Source organism: Dipteris shenzhenensis, chromosome 15, assembly GCF_047967505.1.
Source record: "Dipteris shenzhenensis isolate YYH24624 ecotype China chromosome 15, Dip_SZ_1.0, whole genome shotgun sequence".
NCBI classification, from domain to species: Eukaryota; Viridiplantae; Streptophyta; class Polypodiopsida; order Gleicheniales; family Dipteridaceae; genus Dipteris; species Dipteris shenzhenensis.
The window spans coordinates 47511695-47532174 of NC_141610.1; the positions used below are offsets into that span (position 1 = coordinate 47511695).

The 20480-nt window shown below is 41.5% G+C and overlaps 1 protein-coding gene and 1 pseudogene across 1 annotated transcript; both read left to right on the forward strand.

The window, feature by feature from the left end:
• Positions 1 to 4746: 4746 nt before the first annotated feature.
• LOC147893909 (U6 spliceosomal RNA) lies at positions 4747 to 4839 on the forward strand (annotated as a pseudogene).
• A 3778-nt stretch (positions 4840 to 8617) lies between these two features.
• Positions 8618 to 11929, forward strand: LOC147893910 (pentatricopeptide repeat-containing protein CRR2, chloroplastic-like). The gene is made up of 2 exons (XM_087386145.1): positions 8618 to 11102; positions 11395 to 11929. The coding sequence occupies exon 1, from the start codon at positions 8748 to 8750 to the stop codon at positions 10479 to 10481; it is 1734 nt and encodes a 577-aa protein (XP_087242271.1). The 5' UTR covers positions 8618 to 8747; the 3' UTR covers positions 10482 to 11102; positions 11395 to 11929.
• Positions 11930 to 20480: the final 8551 nt, after the last annotated feature.

A 20480-nucleotide genomic window follows, 5' to 3' on the forward strand; every position in this document is an offset into this window, starting at 1 on the left:
ATATGGATATCATTGGTAGCTCTTTTATTGGCTCTCATGCCTCGCATGTATATACTAAGAACTCCTCTACTATCTTTCAGAAGTAAACCATGTATGCATGAACATGTAGCTACTTAAGACTTGAGCTTAATCACAGTTGTCGATAGGAGTACCTTAGTAGGATCGTGTATCTATGTGACGGTCAATTGTGTAAGGTTCCTCTAGCATCTCTCATTACTATACATAAATTTCACTCATCATTGGGCCTTCCATTTATGACCATGCTCACATATAGAGTTGCAATGATACAATGGAAAATAATACTCTAATATGAAGGCGTGGGTGGGATTAAGGAATATTTCCAATCCTAGTGTTTCTTAGTGAATGAATCCGTTGGTGGCTTAGTGCTTTCAAACCTATGGTTCATCCCCTTGGTCTTAACTCCATAATTGGTACCCTTAAATCAATAAACTTAATCATGTAGGCATGATCATATGAATAGGGATAAATGCCATGATTCCCTTATTAACTATTATCCTACGTAATGTTTTGGTTGGCGTAATATAGAAATATGGATTCTTAGCAAAATTTGTGGGTTTAGTATTATGACTCTTATAGTAAAAGGAAGGGAAATACTTTTTCCCCTTCTAGGTCATCATGAACGTTGCTCACCTTAGAGATTGGCATTTTCATTACTTTTACTGACTTGGCATTCTTTGATTAGCCATTCATGTATTTTTTTGCATAAGTGGTGGTAATTTGTGTGTGTAGGGATTAGGAATTTTTCCAATCTTTTTTTTTTTGTGGATTAATTTTGTACTTTGCTTTGGACATAGATAACAAGTCCATCAATGCTATGACACATGTCTTCCCTTTGGGTTTAAGCTATGTTCCTAACTTAAGCATGTTGGATGGTGGCAGGTATCAGGGTTGCTGGTTGAAGTTTAGTACAAAGGTTCTGTCAAGGTAAAAATATTAACATTTTTTCTTTATAAATGTACATTTTCTCATATATCATTGGATGCTAAAGTGTTGTTCATATATTCTTGGACCTTCTTGAGGGGTTCTAATCTTATTTTCACACACACACACACACACACACACACAATCCTTTCTTCCCTTTAACGCAGTTAAATTCTTTTACCTTCTTGAAAAACATGTTTTCTGACCTCTTCCCTGTCCTTTCTTCTATTTCCTCTCTCTACTTAAACCTTCCCAATTTCCGTCTCCCAATCTTTCCCAAACTTCAAAACTAATTTTTTCCTAATTCTCTCTTAATTTTTAGTATTATTTCCATTGTTTACCAAACTTCCCTTAATCCACTTATCTCTTATTTCACTTTAATTAGTTCCTACTTCTCCATATTTCTCCTAATTTTTTCCTAATTGTTCTAATTTTCTCAAAATTTCCTGAACTTTTCTTCATTTTCCCTCCTTTCCTAATTCTCCCCGTTTTTTGTTAATTTCTCCTAAGTTCTAATTTCCCCTAATCACCTCCTATTTTTTGCTATTTTACCTAAATTTTCTAAAATTTTCCTAAATTAATCCTAAGTTAATCCTAATTTCATCCTAAATTTATCCTAACCTTGTCCTTAAAGATTTTTTTAAAAATTTCCTAAAATCTTCTCATGATTTTATCTTCTCTACCCTTCTACTCTCTCTCTCTCTCTCTCTCTCTAATTACCTTCTCTTTTAACCCCCTTGCTCTCTCTCTATTTTTTCTTAAAGCTCTAATTTTTTATTTTTACTTTCTCCTAAATTTCTCTAAATCAACCCCCCAAACCTTTTCCCCTATCTTCTCCCCTAATTTCTCCCCCTCTTCCCCCTAATTTTCCCTAGTTTCTTCCCTAATTTTCAATTGCTTTCCCCCTAATTTTTTTAAATAAAACTTTTTAAACTAAAGCTACCCTCTACTTAACTACTCTCCCTTACTACACCTCCCCCTAATTACACTCGATTGCCTCAAACCCCTTCGCCTAAAGTAAACTTAACTCTTGTCTACCCCCGCCCTCTGATGACTACTCCTCTTCCCCTCCCTCGACTTTCTTTATATGGACTTTAAAAGGCCTCCTTCCACACCTTTACTCACCACCTGCTCTTGCTCCAAGCCATTTTGCTCCCGTTATCTAAGCTACGTAGCCCCTTGCCGCCCTTCTTATTATTGTACCTACTGCCTATGCTTCTCCAAACTCCTCAACCAGCTCGATCTCTCTCACTTGGAACTTCACCCACCATTAGCTATCTATTCCATCTTGGGCCACTGCACCCACACCGATTCTAGCTGTTATCCCCTCCTTCTAGTTCGCTACTCTCTGGCTCGACTGTCATGCCACATGCTTGATTGCCGCATTCATTACTCCTTACCTCTAATTAAGTTTCATGCATTAGTGCCTTGACTGCGTTTTCTTACCACCTCCTCGTACCTCAGTCTTTGAATGCAGTGCCTTCTCTTCACCCTCTGCCAATAGTTAGATAGTCTCATTGCTTGCCCACTACCCAGTTGCAATAGCTTTTTTATTGTCGCTCTCCACCATGCAAATCACTATGTTGCCCACGCTTTTACTCTTGATATCGTTCCAAATTATTTGATGTACAAGTACCTCTGCATTTGCCTTTATATCGATTATTTCCTCAAATAACCACAATACCCCCCCCCCCTTTGCTCTTTTCTTTTTTCTAGCCCTTCTTTTATATTTCTACTCCCTTTACTTGTGCCCCCCCATCCCCTATCTCCCCCCCACACACACATTTCTTTACATTTTCAAATTCCCCCATCTTTAAAATTTTCAAGCATGCCCCCCCCCCCCCCTCTTCTTTTTCCTTTTTGAAGTTTGTATTTATTTAAAATTATTTCTTTCTTTAAAAATCTTTTTTTTAGTCTTTCCTTTAAAGTTCTTTCTTCCATCATTCTTAAATCTCCTTTTTTAAATTCTTTAAATTCTTTCTTTAAATCCCCTTTGAAATGCTTGTATTCATTCTTCTTTCTTAGAGTAATAACCTTTTTTGCTTTATTTTTTTGCTCCTCTTAAATCCCTCTTCCCCCTTATAATTACACTTCTAAGTCCATTATTCTTAATCATTGTGCCTTCCCTTTGTAAATTTCCCTCCACATTAAATTTTTTTGCATAAATCAACTTTCCTTTTTTTTCCTCTTTCTTCTTTCCAAAATTTTGTACAAATGTCCCTCTATTTTAACACAAATTGTCTTGGTTTTTTGTAAATAAACCCACCTCTTCTCAATCATTATAGCTTTATAGTATGTAGTTAAGTGGTAAATTTTATTGTGACCCCTATAACAAGGGAGGGGTGTTTATGACACATGTCTTCCCAACTAAGCTCAAGCTGGTTCTCACCATGTTTTCTTGTTGGATGGTGGCAGGTAAGCAGACTCCCCTCTTCAATAAAAGTGATGCTTTTGCTACGACTTATCAAAGAAAAACTTGTTTGTATTCTCTAGCATTCTATAAACCTTTTGCAAATTTTGTTATAATGTTTCACAATAGTGTTCTCTTCTGTATCCATTACCAAAATTGTTTTCATTTCACTATGAAACGGGGTACACACACACACACACACACACGCACGCACACACACACACACACACACACATATGCATGCACACACATGTACACCATCGGCACACACACACATGTGTGTGTGCACATGTGGACATGCGCATGCATGCACACACACACACATATATCTATGTGTGTGTGGGTGTGATTTTTTGGTGAGCTTTTTGTCATGAGCTTTTTTTCAATTTTCATGAATATTGCGAGCTTTTCATTCACCTGAGAGAGAGAGAGAGGGGGGGGGAGTTCATGGAGTCAGGTGGGTTGAAAGTTTGGGTTGTGGTTGCAGTTAAGAGAAGAGAGGGGGGGGAGGGGAGATAAAGGAAAGGGGGAGGGACGGGCGCATGGGTAAGGTGGCATGTAGAAGGGAGGGGAGGGGAGTTGGAACATATATTCGTTATCATAGTGGAGAACGTAGAGGGGGAACTTATAAGGTATGCAAAGAGGAGTGCAAGGAGGAGAGAGAGGATGAGGAATGTGAAAGTTTTGTTCATCTACTAAATGTAAAGGAGAAGGGAGAGCATGTGGAAAATTTGTTTATTTTCAAAGTGTATAATTTGACAGATTTGACCTCATATTTGGATTCCTCGTCGAATTCCGGTCATTTTGAGTACCAACATGACCATATTCCGATAAAAATTGGAAAAATTGTGTTTTTGTCATGAATTCATTTTGACCTGTTTTGGGCGTATTTTGAGTCTGGGCTAGCGCAGACTCAAAAAAGGCCCAAAACAGGCCAAAATGACAAAAACACCATTTTTTCAATTTTTATCGGAATATGGTCATGTTGGTACTCAAAATGACCGGAATTCGACGAGGAATCCAAATATGAGGTCAAAAGTTTCAAATTATACACTTTTAAAATGTACATATCTCCCGTAGTTCCTCCCTTCTACTTTGAATATGGACATATCTTCCATAATTTTTTGCCTCCTACTTCCACTCATATCCGCCCCCCCCTTGTGCATAGTATATACTCTTCCACCCCTCCCACATGCTATGAAAATGAACATATCCTATATTCTCTCCCCCTCTTTCTAACCTCCCCATCTTTCTTATAACAAAAACATGTATGGATTTCTAAAAAAAGCTCGCAAAAACAAAGGAAATGGTAAAAAAGCTCACATTAAAAAGCTCGCCAAAAGATTTCCCCCTGTGTGTGTGTGTGTGTGGGGGGGGGGGGGAGAGAGAGAGAGAGAGATATGATAAAATTGAAACGATATAGAGAAAATTAGCATGGCCCCTCTACAAGGATGACACACACAAATTGAGTAATGGCCCAAACCTTTCATGGCTTATGGTCACAAATAGAGGTGATCATTAGCCAATGGTGAAGAAAAGTGGTGTTCATTTTAGGAGCACTCACAATTTGGGTGTTGATTATTGTCCCCTATCCTTTCATCCTACTATCTTAAGATGCAACTAAGAGCCAAATAGCCAAGGCTAAGTTATAGACTCTCGGTATTATTTGCACCCTCAAGATACAAAAGAAAATTAAGCAAAATTCCTCTTGTGTTTGATAAAAAAGGAAATATGGTCTTGGTGTGGAACAAGAAGTATATCATTGCCAGGTGGAGATTGGATCTTCACCAAGTATTGCTAGTCATGGAGGTTCATAGGAATGAGTTGATGTTTTGCTGAGAAGAGTATGGGAGTAGATGGAATTGAGGATCCAATGCAATATTTTAAGAGTGAGAGGTCAGTAGTGGTACCTCTCACTGATTGGCCTTTGTTTAGTTGAATTATGAATATTGCTCTTTGGAATGTGAAAGATCAGTGTTCCTCATCCAAGAATTATTAGATGTGGGGTGCAATGTTTCAAGGTCGATGTGGTATGTTTTGTGGTGTGAAGCATTTAACATTTTTTATGGTTGGCAAAGTTTATGATTATAAGGACTTTTGTGTTACAATTTGCACCTGACTACACATTTACAGCTCATGATTTGTGAAATCTCAGTTTAAGCCCTCATTGGTTATGTAAGATGTATGGGGGTGGCTCCTTGTTTTGGAAGTGGAGGTTATTTTCACCAAAGGTAAAAGTCCAAAAAGTTTAGAGAGTGTAACTCATCCATTTTGGAACCAAATTTTAATTGGAACACATCCAAATTACAACCACTAAAGTTCAGGTTCTTGGGATATTTTCTAGTCCATGAGACATCATATTGCTCGTCATTATGTTTCCTAATCAAGCACTAGTTCTAAACACTATTTTGCATATATTGTGTCCAATTTTATCAGTTCAATCTCACCAAACTCTTCAACCCATCACATGTGGCATTTTAAAAGGATGTCTTGTATATTTTTAAAAGAACTAGAGAGAATTTACCAAAATTGGCACATATTGCATAGACGACCTAGAATCAAACCCTCCAAAACTTTTTGAGTCTTGCATATGGGGTAACTAGGTGGTAAGATAAGCTATCCTATGAATCCTCTAACCATACATCTCACATATCATATCATAATTGTAGTAGGGTACCATGCACCTACTTGTCCAAACAATCAAGTTGATCCTATGAGATACTCCCCTTACAACCACAATAATAGGTATCCTAATACATTTTTAGAAAATCGATCCCATAGAGAGATTTGAGAACACCATTCAAAACTTATTCTAAAGCCACTTAACCCATTAATTCCCACTCATAATTGCATTTATATAAATATCATATCTTTACCTAGTACTTTGCAATAAGTAAACCAAACTGCAATGCTCTTGACAAATTAGAACACAAACACCCCAAAGTACCCAAAACCTAGAGTAATTATAGAGAAGACCAACTCATAAATATAATCTAATAACCTATATACATGAGTTAACACTTAGCCACACTAAACCTACCTCATCTAAAATCATGACATCCTAGAAAATCCTAGGAGATGTTGATAAATACTAACTCAATAAGATGGTGAGGAGTAGTAGAACTAACCTTGACCTAGAAGCAACCACCCAATGGAACTTTAAAATTTGAATAATAAAATCAAGCCACCCAAAGTCTAAAGAATATATTTGCTAACCACTATAGTATAGCCTAACGATTATCTTATCTACCTTGTATCTTTAATTGCTCAAGGAATTATTACCTTGGCTATCACAATCAAATGAAAGAAACCAAGTTCACCTAATATCATATAGCATTGGATTGAGTCCTTGTACTTCATCCATAACTTCAACTCTTTGACAAGATCAAAATTGACCAAAACAAAGAGTGTAAAATCTTGCCCACATGCCCAAGGATTCCCCCTAGTATAGAGTAGTGTAAATCATCAAACTGGATGCGTCAATTTTATGAGCAAAAACCTATGAGCAGGTTTATCCGAGCGTGTTTTTCAAGAGATTTTTTAAAATGTTTTTCTTTAGGAAACATGGTTTTTACACTTTTATTTTCACTAGAACTAGATCCCTTTATCATAAAAATATACAGACTAGTCACTCATTCATTTTTACACAACATAATTTTCTTATTTAGAGACATCCCTTTGTATCCCTGTTATTACCTTAAAAAAGTGTTGATTCCTTTAAGAAACATTCCTTATAATCACTCTTAATGTAATAATACTATGCATATATAATTACTTATTAACACATTTATATCATATGGCAATATCTTTTTAGTGTTTTTATAGCATATTTATGGACATGTTTCTAAAGAAGTTTAAATTACTATAAATAAGTATTAACTTGGGCTTATATATCATTCTCATAAAATACATGTAATATTTAATACTATATATGAAAGATTTTCCAAAATATAACTCCATAGATGTGCTCAAATGGGATGTTCCGATCAATTTGAGTGGTTGAATGACTATATTTGGACATTGGATATGAAAGTTATGTCACTTTTAAAAGTGCTGTCCAAGGTAGTTTCGCCAGCGAAACTACCTTGGGAGACTTGCTTCAAAGGGGTTTTGCTGGCGAAACTACCTGGATGGCTTGCTTCAATGAGTTTTCTTTGAAGAAACTCTTTCATGAAGATAGGTTGAGAGAGGGTTTTCAATGTCACCCCCTATTAAGTAAAAGTTGTAAGAAGGATCATAAGGGAATTTTCATAGAGAAGTCTACTCTACATGTGGGTTTCTTCAAAAGCCATCCCATTATGCTCTCACCATTCCTACAGATTCACCTAAAGATTTTTGTATAAAATAGGCATTGCTATAATACTTTGTATATTTCTAAGTGAAACTATGTTTTCTTCTGATCGATTTTTGCCATATTTATGCATAGTTGGAAGCTTTTTTTTTCCTTCGCTCGGACGCTCGGAAGATTTCGCTCAGAAAATGCTCGTCCCCCATCAAACCTGTCTCTTTGTCAACAATCATATGGCCATGGCATTGATGATGAGTAGTCATAGCATACTCTAGTGAAACTTCAATGTGCAAGGTGTTTTTTTGCAGCTTGTTGGTGCGATCTCCCAAGGGGGCCAAGAGAGGAAATAAAAAATAGGTTCCTAAACCACAAGTCAAAGAAGCAAAGATTTTAGATTAGTGTAGTGTAGAATAGGATCAATGGAACCAAGTTTGGGATTACAACAAAAGAAATTCCTAGACCAAAAGGTAGAGAAGCAGAGATCCATCACCACGTGCAACACCAACGGTGGGTACTGGTTCAGGCTCCTCCCCACACATCCGCAAGTAGTGCATGACAATACGACGTTGATGTCGTACTTTTCGCTTGCAATGAGTGCAATGACAATACAACCTCTCTGTAAGCCACTCTGTGCTCCTGGGCGTTGGTGCATCATCTGACGAAATCCTCACAAAATCACAACATGAGCTGCAAGGAAATCTATTAAGATACAAAAAATAGCCACCCATGAGCTCCTCTTCTCTCGTCTGACAATAAGTGCCCTGAACCGTTGCTATATAGCGACGCTTTGCCCTATTCCGTGCTATATAGTGACGCTTTGCCCCGTTTTGTTGCTATATAGCGATGCTTTTTGGATATAAACGTCGCTATATAGCGACGCTGGGCACTTAAACCTGAAACCTCGCGCGATGCTTTCTTTGACACAATGGACATTGGACACGCAAGATTGTCTCTGTTCAAACCACGGCCGGATGCAAGATTGTGTGTGGGCGAGATGCATTCGATGCACCATGGGGAGGCATGGGAGGGTGGGTGTAAAGAGGAGATGTAAGAAGGTTGTGAATTGGGGAAGCTATGCAGAGTGAGTGACAGAGTTGATATGCAGCCATGTTGCAGGTGGCCTCCATAGCTGCCCTCCACACTCCACTTTTCCTGTGCTTGCCGTCTAAGCAACAATTGCCCACAATCCAAATCGCCAACCCCAACCTGTTTGCAGCACAGGCCAACTTCAGCTCGTCTCTCGGCGTTCGAGCGAGTCGGGGCATTCGGATTTGCTTCAACTCAGAATTACGCCTGGCATGGATGCTCAGCGATCGTGATGCATCAGGCGGAGCATCGAGAGGCCAATCCCCAACGTACACATTGATTGAGTCACGCTGGACAGCGAACGTGCCTGACGAGCTCCTTCTCAGCGGAGACAATCACCACCCATCATCCCTCGCACTTGATGGGCAATCCCTTGATCTCATCCCTTCACGCCCTGATGAGGGTCAGATCGTTGTTGCAACCTATGCCTCTCACTTACGCCTTTGTGGCCAGGCCAAGGCTCTCGCCGATGGAAAGCGTGTACATGCCAGCATTATTAAAAGCGGTCACGATCGTGATAGATTTCTAGGTAACCTCCTTGTAGAAATGTATGGCAGTTGTGCTAGCCTGGATGATGCACGTTCCGTGTTTGCGAGATTGTCATGCCCCAATGTTTATTCGTGGACTATACTGATTAGAGCTTATGCTGAAAATGGGGACGGAAAGGAGGCTCTGGAACTGTTTGACCAAATGCAGGCTGCAGGGGTCAAGGCAGACAGGATTGCTTTCATATGCGCCCTTGGTGCATGCGCCAGCCTAACATCCCTAGCAGACGGGCTGTTGTTCCATGCTAGAATCGTTTGCTGCGGTTTTCAATCGGATGCTGCTGTCGGGAATGCCCTCATCAATATGTACGGCAAGTGTGGGAGCTTCGATAACGCACGAAATGTTTTCTGCAAAGCTACACAACGCAATGCTATCTCCTGGTGTGCAATGATTACAGCGTGTGTACAGGATGGGCAAAGCAAAGAGGCTTTGGAGCATTTCAGTCAAATGCAAGTCGAAGGAATTAAACCAGACAAGGTCACGTTTATTTCTATCCTCAGCGCATGTGCCAGCCTCGCAGCTCAAGAAGAGGGTCATGATATACATGCCATCATTGTCGATAGTGGGTTGAATGCGGATGTAGCTGTGGGGAATGCTCTAGTCAACATGTATGGCAAGTGTGGGAGCCTGGAGAGTGCAAAGATTTTCTTTGACAAAATGCATTATCGCAATGTCATCTCTTGGACTGCCATAATCACTTCATATGCACAACATGGGCATAGTCACGAGGCCCTGGAACTGTTTTCTAAAATGCAGGATGTAGGTGTTAAGCCAGACAAGATCACCTACATTGCTGTACTTACTGCTTGCAGCCATGCTGGTCTTGTTGATGCCGCTAAGTGCTATCTCTCCTCTATGAAAAACGACCATGGTTTGACACCCTTGGTGGAGCATTATGTCTGCATGATTGACCTTTTTGGACGGGCAGGACAACTAGATGAAGCAGAGGACTTGATAAAGGAAATGCCATGTGAATGCAATGCTCCAGCATGGTTGAGCTTGCTTTCTGTCTGCCGAATTCATGGTGATGTGGAAAGGGGAGCTTGTGCAGCTGATAATGCCTTAAATTTGGATCCAGCGAATGCTTCGCCATATTCACAACTCTTAAACATCCATGCAGCAGCTGGCAGATGGAATGATTTTGCAAATGTGAGGAAGGCAAGGAAGTATAGCTGTGTTAGAAAAGAAAGAGCCATGGTGCAGCCTTAGTAAGGTGAAAAGAATATGTTGCAGAGGGAAAAACTACATCGTTGGTGTACTTGCAAAGGTGAGGGGCTATTTATTTCTTATTGTGAAGTAACGAGCAAGTTTTCATTGCTTCAGAAACTATGATAGATACGCCAGGTAGCTGCTGGCTTAAAGGACCATCAAACAAGAGGCCCCAAAAGCTCCTTTGCGTTTCTTCAGCTTTCTCCCTTATGGGAATGCCTTCATCAATATGTTTGGCAATGTGGGAACCCTGATGACACACGGAACTCATTTGGCAAAGCTACATAACAGAGTGCTCTCACTAAGAGTGTGCAATGATTACAGTGTGTCCACAGAATTGGCGAACCAAGGAGGCTATAAAGCAAACAGGTTACCCGTATTTCCATTCTCATTGCATGTGCCGGCCTTGCAGCTCAAGAAGAGGGTCATGATACACGTGCCAGGAAGTAGTGGGTTGGATTCAGGTATTTGCTGCAAATGCTCTGATAACATGTATGGCAAGTGTGGAAGCTTGGATACTGCAAAGACTCTCTTCGACAAAATGCATCATTGGAATATCACCTCTTGGACTGCCATAATCACACTGGATATGCACAAGGAGAGGCATCGTGATGAGGCTCTGTAAGTTCTTCCCCCAAGTGCGGGCTGTAGGTGACAAGATCATCTTGTTCTTAGTCCTTGCAGTCATGCAGTTCTCGTAGATGCTGCCAATTGCTAATCGGCCTCTATAAAACCCAATTGTGGTTCAACATCCTCAGTGGAGCAATGTGTATACATGATTGACCTTTTTTCATGGGCATGACAACTGGATGAAGCAGCAACTGATAAGAAAGTCCAATGTGAATGTTTGCTCCAGCATGTTTGAGCTTGCTTTCTGTGTGCCCTCACTGCAAATCCTTAATTTTTGATCCAGGTATGTTTCACGGCACTCACAGCTCAATGCAGCAGCTGGCAGTAATGACACGCAAAAGTGGGGGAAAAGAGAATAGTTGTGTTCATGAAAAAAGAGCCATGCTGCATAGAAGGGCATCTGTCTGCGGCAGATACCGGTAGCAATATGTATGAGACGAGGCAGCAAGATGTGTGGGATGACCGGCGTAGCCAGTCTAGGCCATTTACAGGAACCAGAACAGCATTAGGGATCTGCAGCAGTCTTTTACAGGCTCAGATCCAGTCTATAACTCACAGACCAGTCTGTGAAAATGGCGTGTACAGATCAGTCTGTGATATGGCAGTTATAGGAGCCTTGTGGGCTATAAAAGGGTGCCTTTTCCCTCGTTCAGATTGATCAGCTCCAGCAGTAGCCGCAGCCTCCAGAGCAGGTTGCCAGTCAGTGCTACAGGATTAGCAACAGTTCCAGCAGTTGCTACAGTAGCAGCAGTACATACTCCAGCAGCCTCATCAGCCTCATCAATCAGCCATTCCTCATCAGACATCAGCAATGCAGTCAGCATCACAGTTATGCTGAAACGCGTTTCAGAGCCCAGCCAGGCCTGAAACGCCGTTTCAGAGAAGCCCCGTTTCCTGAAACGCATTTTAGGGTCTGAAACGTTTCAGGACCCTGAAACGGCTGGCTGAAACATTTCAGCCAGTCTGAAACACGTTTCAAAGCCCATAAACAGGCCGTTTCAGACAACACAGGCTGCTAGGTCTCCAAAATGACGCGAAATCCGCCGCCAGTCCCGTTTTTGGTCTTTTTGCTTTGAATTTTGGCCTCCTTCCACTCCTTCAGCCTCATACTCTCTCCATCCTCAAGGTTTTCGAGCCCTCCTTGAGCCCCATTCACTTCTTTCCTCTCCTTTCTCTCCTGCAAGCTGCTTTAGCCCTTCATCATCATCTACTCCCCTCCAGCCCCTCCTTCAGTCCCCTCTTTCAGCCCTCTCTTTCAGCCTTTTGTTCCCTCCTCTTTCAGGCCCCACTTTCAAGTTTCAGCCCTCTCTTTCAACCCTTGGCTCCCTTTCAAGCTGTAGGCTGTAGCATTCTAAATGTGTGTTCTCATCTCAAAACCCCCTTTTCTGAACCTATCTTGCTGACGTGGCGTTTCCTCGTTTCAGCCCTCCCAGAAATCCCGAAACGTTTCCGTTTCCGTTCCCCCGTTTCTGTTTCCCCTAACTGTGGTCAGCATAGCCCATCAGTACCCCATCCTTCCTTGGGTGAAGTTCCCGCAGCCTTAACCAATTAGCCCGAGCTCCAATTCAGTCCAAATAGTCTCAGGCTTGCAGATGCAGCTCTTCAGTGGGACCCAGTTGAAATTGCTCAGCCTTCTTGATTGCATGAAGCAAACAATTGTATGATAGAGGGTATCTGGTGATTGCGAGGCCCAAATATAAAGAATTCAGGTAGTAGTTAGCATAACCATGAGTGCAACCATTATGTGATGGCTAAGTTTGAAGTAGGCTAGATGCCTGCCTATTTGGTGCTGGTAGGTTGGGTGCCTTTGGGATGTCTTCCACAATCTCTCTCTCTCTCTCTCTCTCCAAAGTTAGCATTCCTCTCTCTCTCTCTCTCCAAAGTTAGCATTCCACGCTTCTGCACCCAGTACAAGTGCGAGCGCACTAGTGAGAGTATTATAGTTTCCTTTCCTATTACATCGGTATCAGAGCTTCAAAATTTCTTTCTTGATAGTGTGGGGTATAGATCAAGGAGGGTTTGTTGGTGCATGGTTACCACACGCTCCGGCAAGTCAACCATGAGCAATGAGACACCTTCTAGCCACAGCATGGAGGACGAGGCGACTTCCACACCAAGTGGAGCCTTGCTAGTAGCAGCGCCACCACTAGTAGCATTGACTCCATTTGCAATGGTAGCAATGATGCAGGCCATGATGCATCCGAAAACCTCTTCGCCCGGATGGTACAGCTGTAGGACATGGGAGAAATGGCCCAAGAAGCAAAAGGAACCCACAAACCTGGGTCTTAGGAAACAAAAGAAGAATGGGATCGAGATCTCCTTATTTCTTTGCTTAGATTGCAGGACTCATATTTTACCGAGATGGTATGTCCTTTCCCAGGAAGCTCAACTTTGGAAGATCTAATGGAAAAACCATTGATTAGTCCTCTTGTTTTTTTTGTTTATGCAAACACGAAAATGAGGAGTGTGTCCTTGAACCCATGCAAATGACGTGAGAAGCCTTCCATTGGCGGCACAAGTGACATGCAGAGCACTATAGGTTCCCACAGAGCAAGAAACCAATCCCATATGTAAAGAGATAGAGGCTTCTGAAGAGGCTATAGTTAGGCAATGCATTTTGACAAAAGTCAATCATTTTCAAACATCAGAACAATTTTTGCAGAGATATTTCAGCCAATAGCATGGAATAATAGAGCAGAGGCAATGCCAATAGGAGCAGCCAACTCTCCAGTAATTTCAATAACGTGAATACGTGCAGAAGTGCTGTTGGAGATCACGATGGGGGAGAGGCTGAGAGAGACAGCAAGCACATGGAGATGTGGAGGCACAAGGCACGAAATGGGTTGTATGATGTGAAATGCAAGTACATGTACCAGTTATAGGCCTGTTGGCCTTCTCTTCTTACACTCACATCATGAGTGATGTCTGGAGCAAATCTCCATGACCTCATGAATGATGTCCCACAAGTAAAAATCTAATCTAAGTGACCTTACAACCACCCAAAGAGCAAGTGGACTCTACGACACTTCAAACCCGCACAATTGGTGGACACTCTCACTACACATGCACACTTGTGGTCACATGATCACACATGAAAGACTAGGGAAAGGGTGAGAGAGATAGCAAGCAGATGGGGATATGGAGGCACAAGACTCAAAATGGATTGTGTGATGTGAAAGCAAGTACATATGCCATTTATAGGTTGACAGGCCTTCTCTTCTCACACTCACACGCATCATGAGTGATGTCACTCGAGGGAATTTCCATACCTCACATATGATGTCATACAAGAAAGAATCTAGTCTACGCGATGTTACAACCACCCAAAGGGCATGTGCGTTGTAGGACGCTTCACACCTACATAAGTGAGGGACACTCTCACACTAGGACACATAGACACACACTTGTGGTCACCTGGTCACACGGAAAAGACTAGATCTAACATACTTCCCTTCGGATCATAGGTGACTGAACCTATGACACAAAATAGAAAGGTGATTCTATGGGAAGGTCTGACCTGTAAACAAGCAGTGTCTAATCCCATGGAGAAAAATATAGGAAAGGGCATCAACTGATTAGAGTCACAAGAGAGAACATGGCATGTGTTACCAATGAGCTCAGAGTTTCACAATAGAACTTAATTCAGAGAGGCGTAGGCACATGATTAGAGGTTCATCGTTAAGCATGGCTTGTGGGCTTGGTTCAAAGGCCATAGGACAAGACCTGCAACTTCTATAGTCAAGAGCATGAGAGAGTCATCAATGACGTTTTACGCATTTTAGCCTTGACTGAAAATTTACTCTCAATTGGACATATGGTGGACAATGACTATGATGTGTTGTTCAATGGAGGAGGTATATTTATAAGACAAAATAAAGCAAGTCGCAAGCTTTTGCTAGAGGCATTAAGGTGGGAAGACTGTTTATTATTATGCCTTGATATTCACATGCACACCAAAGTCAACAATACAACTCAGCTTCGCGTTCACACAGTTAGTATTTTGTGGCACCAAAAAGCTTTGCAGTAGATACAACCAATTAGATTTATGCTATGAAAAAAAGCAGGCAACAAGCTAGGGCAGACATGTATTTCTTGGGAACATGTTACTACTCCTAACAGGAGCAGGGATCGCTCTATTAGTTATTCTATTGCATATGGTTGTTGGGAGATGACTATGATGTGTTGCTCGACGAAGGAGGTATATTTATCAGAGAAAATAAAGCACGTCACAAGACTTTGCTAGAGCCATTAAGGTGAGAAGACTTTTTATTATTATGCCTACATATTTACATGCACACCAAAGTCAACAATACAACTCAGCTTCGCATTCATGCAGTTAGTATTTTGTGGCATAAAAAAGCTTTACAGTAGATACAACCCATTAGATTTATGCTATAGAAAAAAACAGGCAACAAGCTAGGGCAGTCATGTATTTCTTGGGAACATGTTACTACTACCAACAGCAGGGATGGCTCTATTAGATATTCTATTGGATATGGTTGCTGGGAGATAGCCTTTATTCCAAGATATGTGTGGATCTCAAGAGCCATGGATGACAATCGATAAAGCACTCATAGAGGTGGTTGGCCTGGTGCATGGTAAATCCAGGATTGTTGGTACATAGTGGGAAGATGTAGTGAATGATTCTCAATATGTTTGGGTGGCGGTTGCACCGCTCCTTTCTCATTTGATGATGTCATGGAAGGAGGTGTTGGCACATACTAAATGGAAGCCCTCTAATCAACGGTTGCAGATGAATTCTATGGCAGATGTTGTGTTGGCTACTTTCTGACTTCTAGAGTGGTGGCCTGATAAATTGGTGGAGAGGCTCAAACCTTGGACATATAGAGGGGAAGAATCCCTCCACTTAATCCCAGCCGACTCCTTTTGTTGGATGTGGGGAGGCATGCCCGGCTATGGGGTCTGGATTGGGGCCCCCACACTTGCCGCAACCCAGTGGTGCCACGTGGATCTATGTCATGGTTTTCAACGTGGTATCAGAGCAGAGGATGGCCCTACGCAGCTGTGAAGATTCGTGATAGCATATCTATGATAAGGAATTTCTTGTTCATGGCAGCTAGTAGCTAAGATAGAATGAAGGCTACACGTGCACGTCAGACATGGTAACCCATGTGCACGCTCCAATTGGCAGTCTACTGTGTGTTGGTAGCTCTTGCTCTGTGACTGAACAAGGCATCTGTGTATTTTGTGGGAGGTGGCTTCCCACATGTGTGCACTCTATCGGTGGTGTCTATTCGGCATATTTGGCAGCAACCTATTGCTATTAACTATGTGACCTATCCTGCGGCACCTATTTGATTGACCTAGCTCTAGCTCCAGTGAAGTTTTAGTGTGGTCATCACACTGGTGGTTACTTGATTTGGTCCTTGTAGATGTTCAGCATTGGTTGGTTCCTCGTAGTGTTTGGACCATGGGGGGTGTTGGAATATGGGGCCTTGGGGTCCTTATGTGTGGTCTTAGCCCCCCTCATGGCACCTAGCAAGTGTATGTGACGAATAGAAATCGGAGGCTAAAAATATTGTTGCATGCACATTCAACATATGGTACATATGGTAGAGAACTTGGGGGGTAATGCCATAGGCAATTCTGTGCACTCATGAACCTTGGATATAAAGAGGGGAAGAACCCCTCCGCTTCATCGTAGCAAGCTTCTTTTGTTGGATGTGGGGGAGCCATTTGGGACCCCCACACGTGGTGCAACTCGATGGTGTCACATGGCTCTACATGGCTGTTTCTAACAAGGGATGAGCCATGCTTCAAATGTTGTGGGTCAGAAGGTCCTCCATCAAAATGGCCACACTTGGTGTTCTTGTGCATTGGACACAACAACACCAAGCTCTCGGCTTTGGCTCGCAGAGGATGAGTGGGGAGATCAGGTTGTATTGCAGAGGTCACCCTTGGGTGGCCAAGGTTTTGTTGCATTCACTCTCTGACCAGTACTTATGAGTAGACTTTCTATTCCTCTTTCCATATCTCTATGACTTCAATGGGCCATGTAGAACAATAAGGAAACTATTGTTAAAGCTACATATATATGTCAACTTTCACATATTGAGCACATACTTCTTGGGTACTGAGCATACGTCAACCTCTCACACACCACAAAGCCCATGAACATCCAAGCAAGAAGACAAATCGATAAGCAAATCACATGCACTATGATGCTCTGAACAAAAACACACAATTAGTAGAGAAACCCAAAAGAGCAGATACCTCAAACTAGACAATTGGCGCCCACAAAACCTCTAGAGATGTCCCTAGTACACTTGTCAAGGCTACAAATAATTCACCACCTCTTGTCCTCTACTTGCTTCGATAACCAACTACTTCTCAATGCATAAGACCTCTGGCATGAACTAGCAACAACCCACCAAGTAAGCAACCTGCAAAAATAACAAAAATCTCTTAGCTACACCAAGATGCTCCTCACCACAATAATAAAAAACTTGCACCAACCTTGGAATGAAATCTCAACATCACCTGCTAGTCATCAAAGAAAATTTTCTATAAAAGTTGGATTGATACACTCTAAAAACCAAAATTGTAGCCCTTGATTTGCTCTACAAAGTTTTTTCACATAACCGATCAAAATTCAGTACACAACTCTAGATATAGTCATCACACCCCTAGTCAATCATTGAAAACTACGTGTATAAGCTACCTTGCCTCTCATGGTTCTCTTGCACAACCTAACTCTCATAAAATCCCCCCCCAGGACCTCGCAATCAATCACCTCTTGCAAAGAGCAAACTCTCTCACCTTGCTGGTCCCAAAAAAGCCTCTACATGCAAAAAACGGCCTACACCTCTAGTTTTAGCTAAAATGCACCCATGTAGACTCTAGACTTCTGATTTTGCAAAAGTTATCTCATGATAATTCAAACCCCTAGTCTCCATCATCCACATCTCATGCAGCTAGTTGCTAGTTCCCTAGATCGACAATTCGAGGTTTGTGGGGTACGCCAGTTTTTAGAGAGGCCGTGAGCTTTTTCATCATCATTTCTTGAAATCAAGTCTCTCCACAAAATATTTTTTAGAAAAATCATGATTATTTACAAAATAAAAACTAAAATCCCTTATAGGCTCTCTATCGCTACTTCCTAGCTCCTACATGTAGAGCTAATCTCGAAGGGTCCACCTTGTGTAAGCCATGCATAGAACATGTGTTCAAAATTCATTTTTAAAACCTATCTGTAAACCCTTTTGCCCAATTATATTCTTTAAAAATGCCATTATATTCCTCTTCCATGGCATCAACTCATTCATTGGATTTTACTATCTCTCCAAAATTGATAGGTTCTTTGACCTATGCCATGCAATACCTATAGGCTGTTTGCAACCTTTTAGGTTTCATGTCGTTGACAATGTCCCCTACTTCATCCATTAACTTCTTTGCTCGCCTTTGGAATCTACTTGGATGATGCGGCTCCTTGGTCATTCAGACCATGAGATGCATTCTCCACCTGAGAATTTGTAGAATGTCTAGGATATACTCCCCCATTCTATTGACTACTGCTACTCACACTAGGTAGCATGTCATCAAATATGTCCATGGACCAAAGATAAGGAAGTTAGAGAAGATTTTAGTGTGTAATCAGAAAAGTCACATCTGGTCACTTGCCACATTTGGAACTTCCTAAAGAGACACACTCGTCTTGAAATGGATCTTTGATAGATCTCTGATTCCATAACTTTTATAGGAATGGGTGTAGGGCTAGGCTTAAACCCTAAAATTTTTCTGGGCCATAACTTTTCATGGCTAGCTCGGATCGCTCTTCTGTAAAAAGGTGAAATGTTCAAAATTGCGAGCTCTACACATTGGTGTCCATTACATAGCCTAATTTTTTCGTCAAGTGGCTTTCTTTTAAGAAGTAAAGAAAATTTCTTAAGGTAGTAACCCAAGGTTGATACTTGGGGTTGATACGTTTGGCTAGAGTTGAAAAACAAAATGACTCTCCTTGCCCTTGAGTGTTATGTTCGTGAAAATTCGTAGCAGTTTGGTTTTAACACATACTTGCGTATGTTTACTCGTTACTTGAGATGCTAGTCACCATGGCAAATGGCACCAAATGTTGGCTCTATTCCATGGCTTCCACAGGAAGAGTAGGGTATTCTCAGTATGTAGGGTTTCGAGGCTTTTAGTTACTTGTAGATATATCGGTGTCGTCATTTGTAGTATAAGCATAGCTTAGGACCTTGGGTCTTATTCCAATGAGAGACATAGGCTTAAGTGTGGTAAGCAAACATAGTGCATGCATGTGTGAAGTACTCTAAAGACATGTCAAAGAGTGAGCACAAGAAGTTGGTTGGTGAACTTCTTGAAAAAAAAAAAACAGTTGGTGAAGGACCCTACACTTTGTTCAGTGTTTCCTTGTATAAAATGGGCAAAGATAGGATTTTGCGTGGAGTTGTTGGGGCCACAGAAGCATGACTAGTAATGGAAGCTTGTCATGAAGATGTCTATGGTGGTAACTTTGCCCATGAGAGTACAGCTAGAAAGATGCTAGCAACAGGGTATTTTGGGCCTAGTATGCATAGGGACATTCAAGATTCGTTTACCACGTGCACCGCCTGTCAAGATTTTCGGCAAGAGGGAGCTAATGAGCGGTTCGATCCATCCTATTCTTGCATCGGGGCCTTTTGAGAAATGGGGATTGGATTTTGTGGATGCTCCCGCCATGGGAAGTATTATATTGTGGCTTCTACTAACTATATTATTAGGTTGGTTAAAGGAAAGGCAATGGTGAAATGTGATGCAAAGCCTGTAGTTGATTTCTTGGTGGAAAATATTTGCAGACACTTCGAATGCCCACTTGAGATTGTCATAGATCAAGGTCCAGCCTTTAGAGGAGAGTTCTTACAAATGGTACAATGTGTGCTATCATTGCTAAAATGATACAGAAGACTAGCAATGGATGTGAAATGTGGCTGCCCTTTCGCTTATGGCTTACTATACCACACATAAGGTAGCTACATGTTATACTCCATTTCCTTTGGTGTATCAAAGAGAAGAAATCCTTCCAATTGAATTGGAGTTGCCCACCCTAAGAGTAATAGTGGAACATAATATGGATGAGACAGAAGTATATGCAGCCAGGTTGACCATGTTGGAAAGGTTGGATGAGCAAAGACGAGAGGTGCCTATGGCCAATGAAGCATCTTAGAGACCTGTAAAAGCTAGGATGGATGATATGGTGAACTGGATCTAGTTCTGAAATATGATAGTAGACTTGACCACCGATTGGATAAGTCCTTGGTTGGTGAGGTAGGAAGGCCCACTCATCATCACGAAGGTTGGTGACGTAGGAACGCGTGCTCATCATCACAAAGGCTTATGCAAATGGTACTT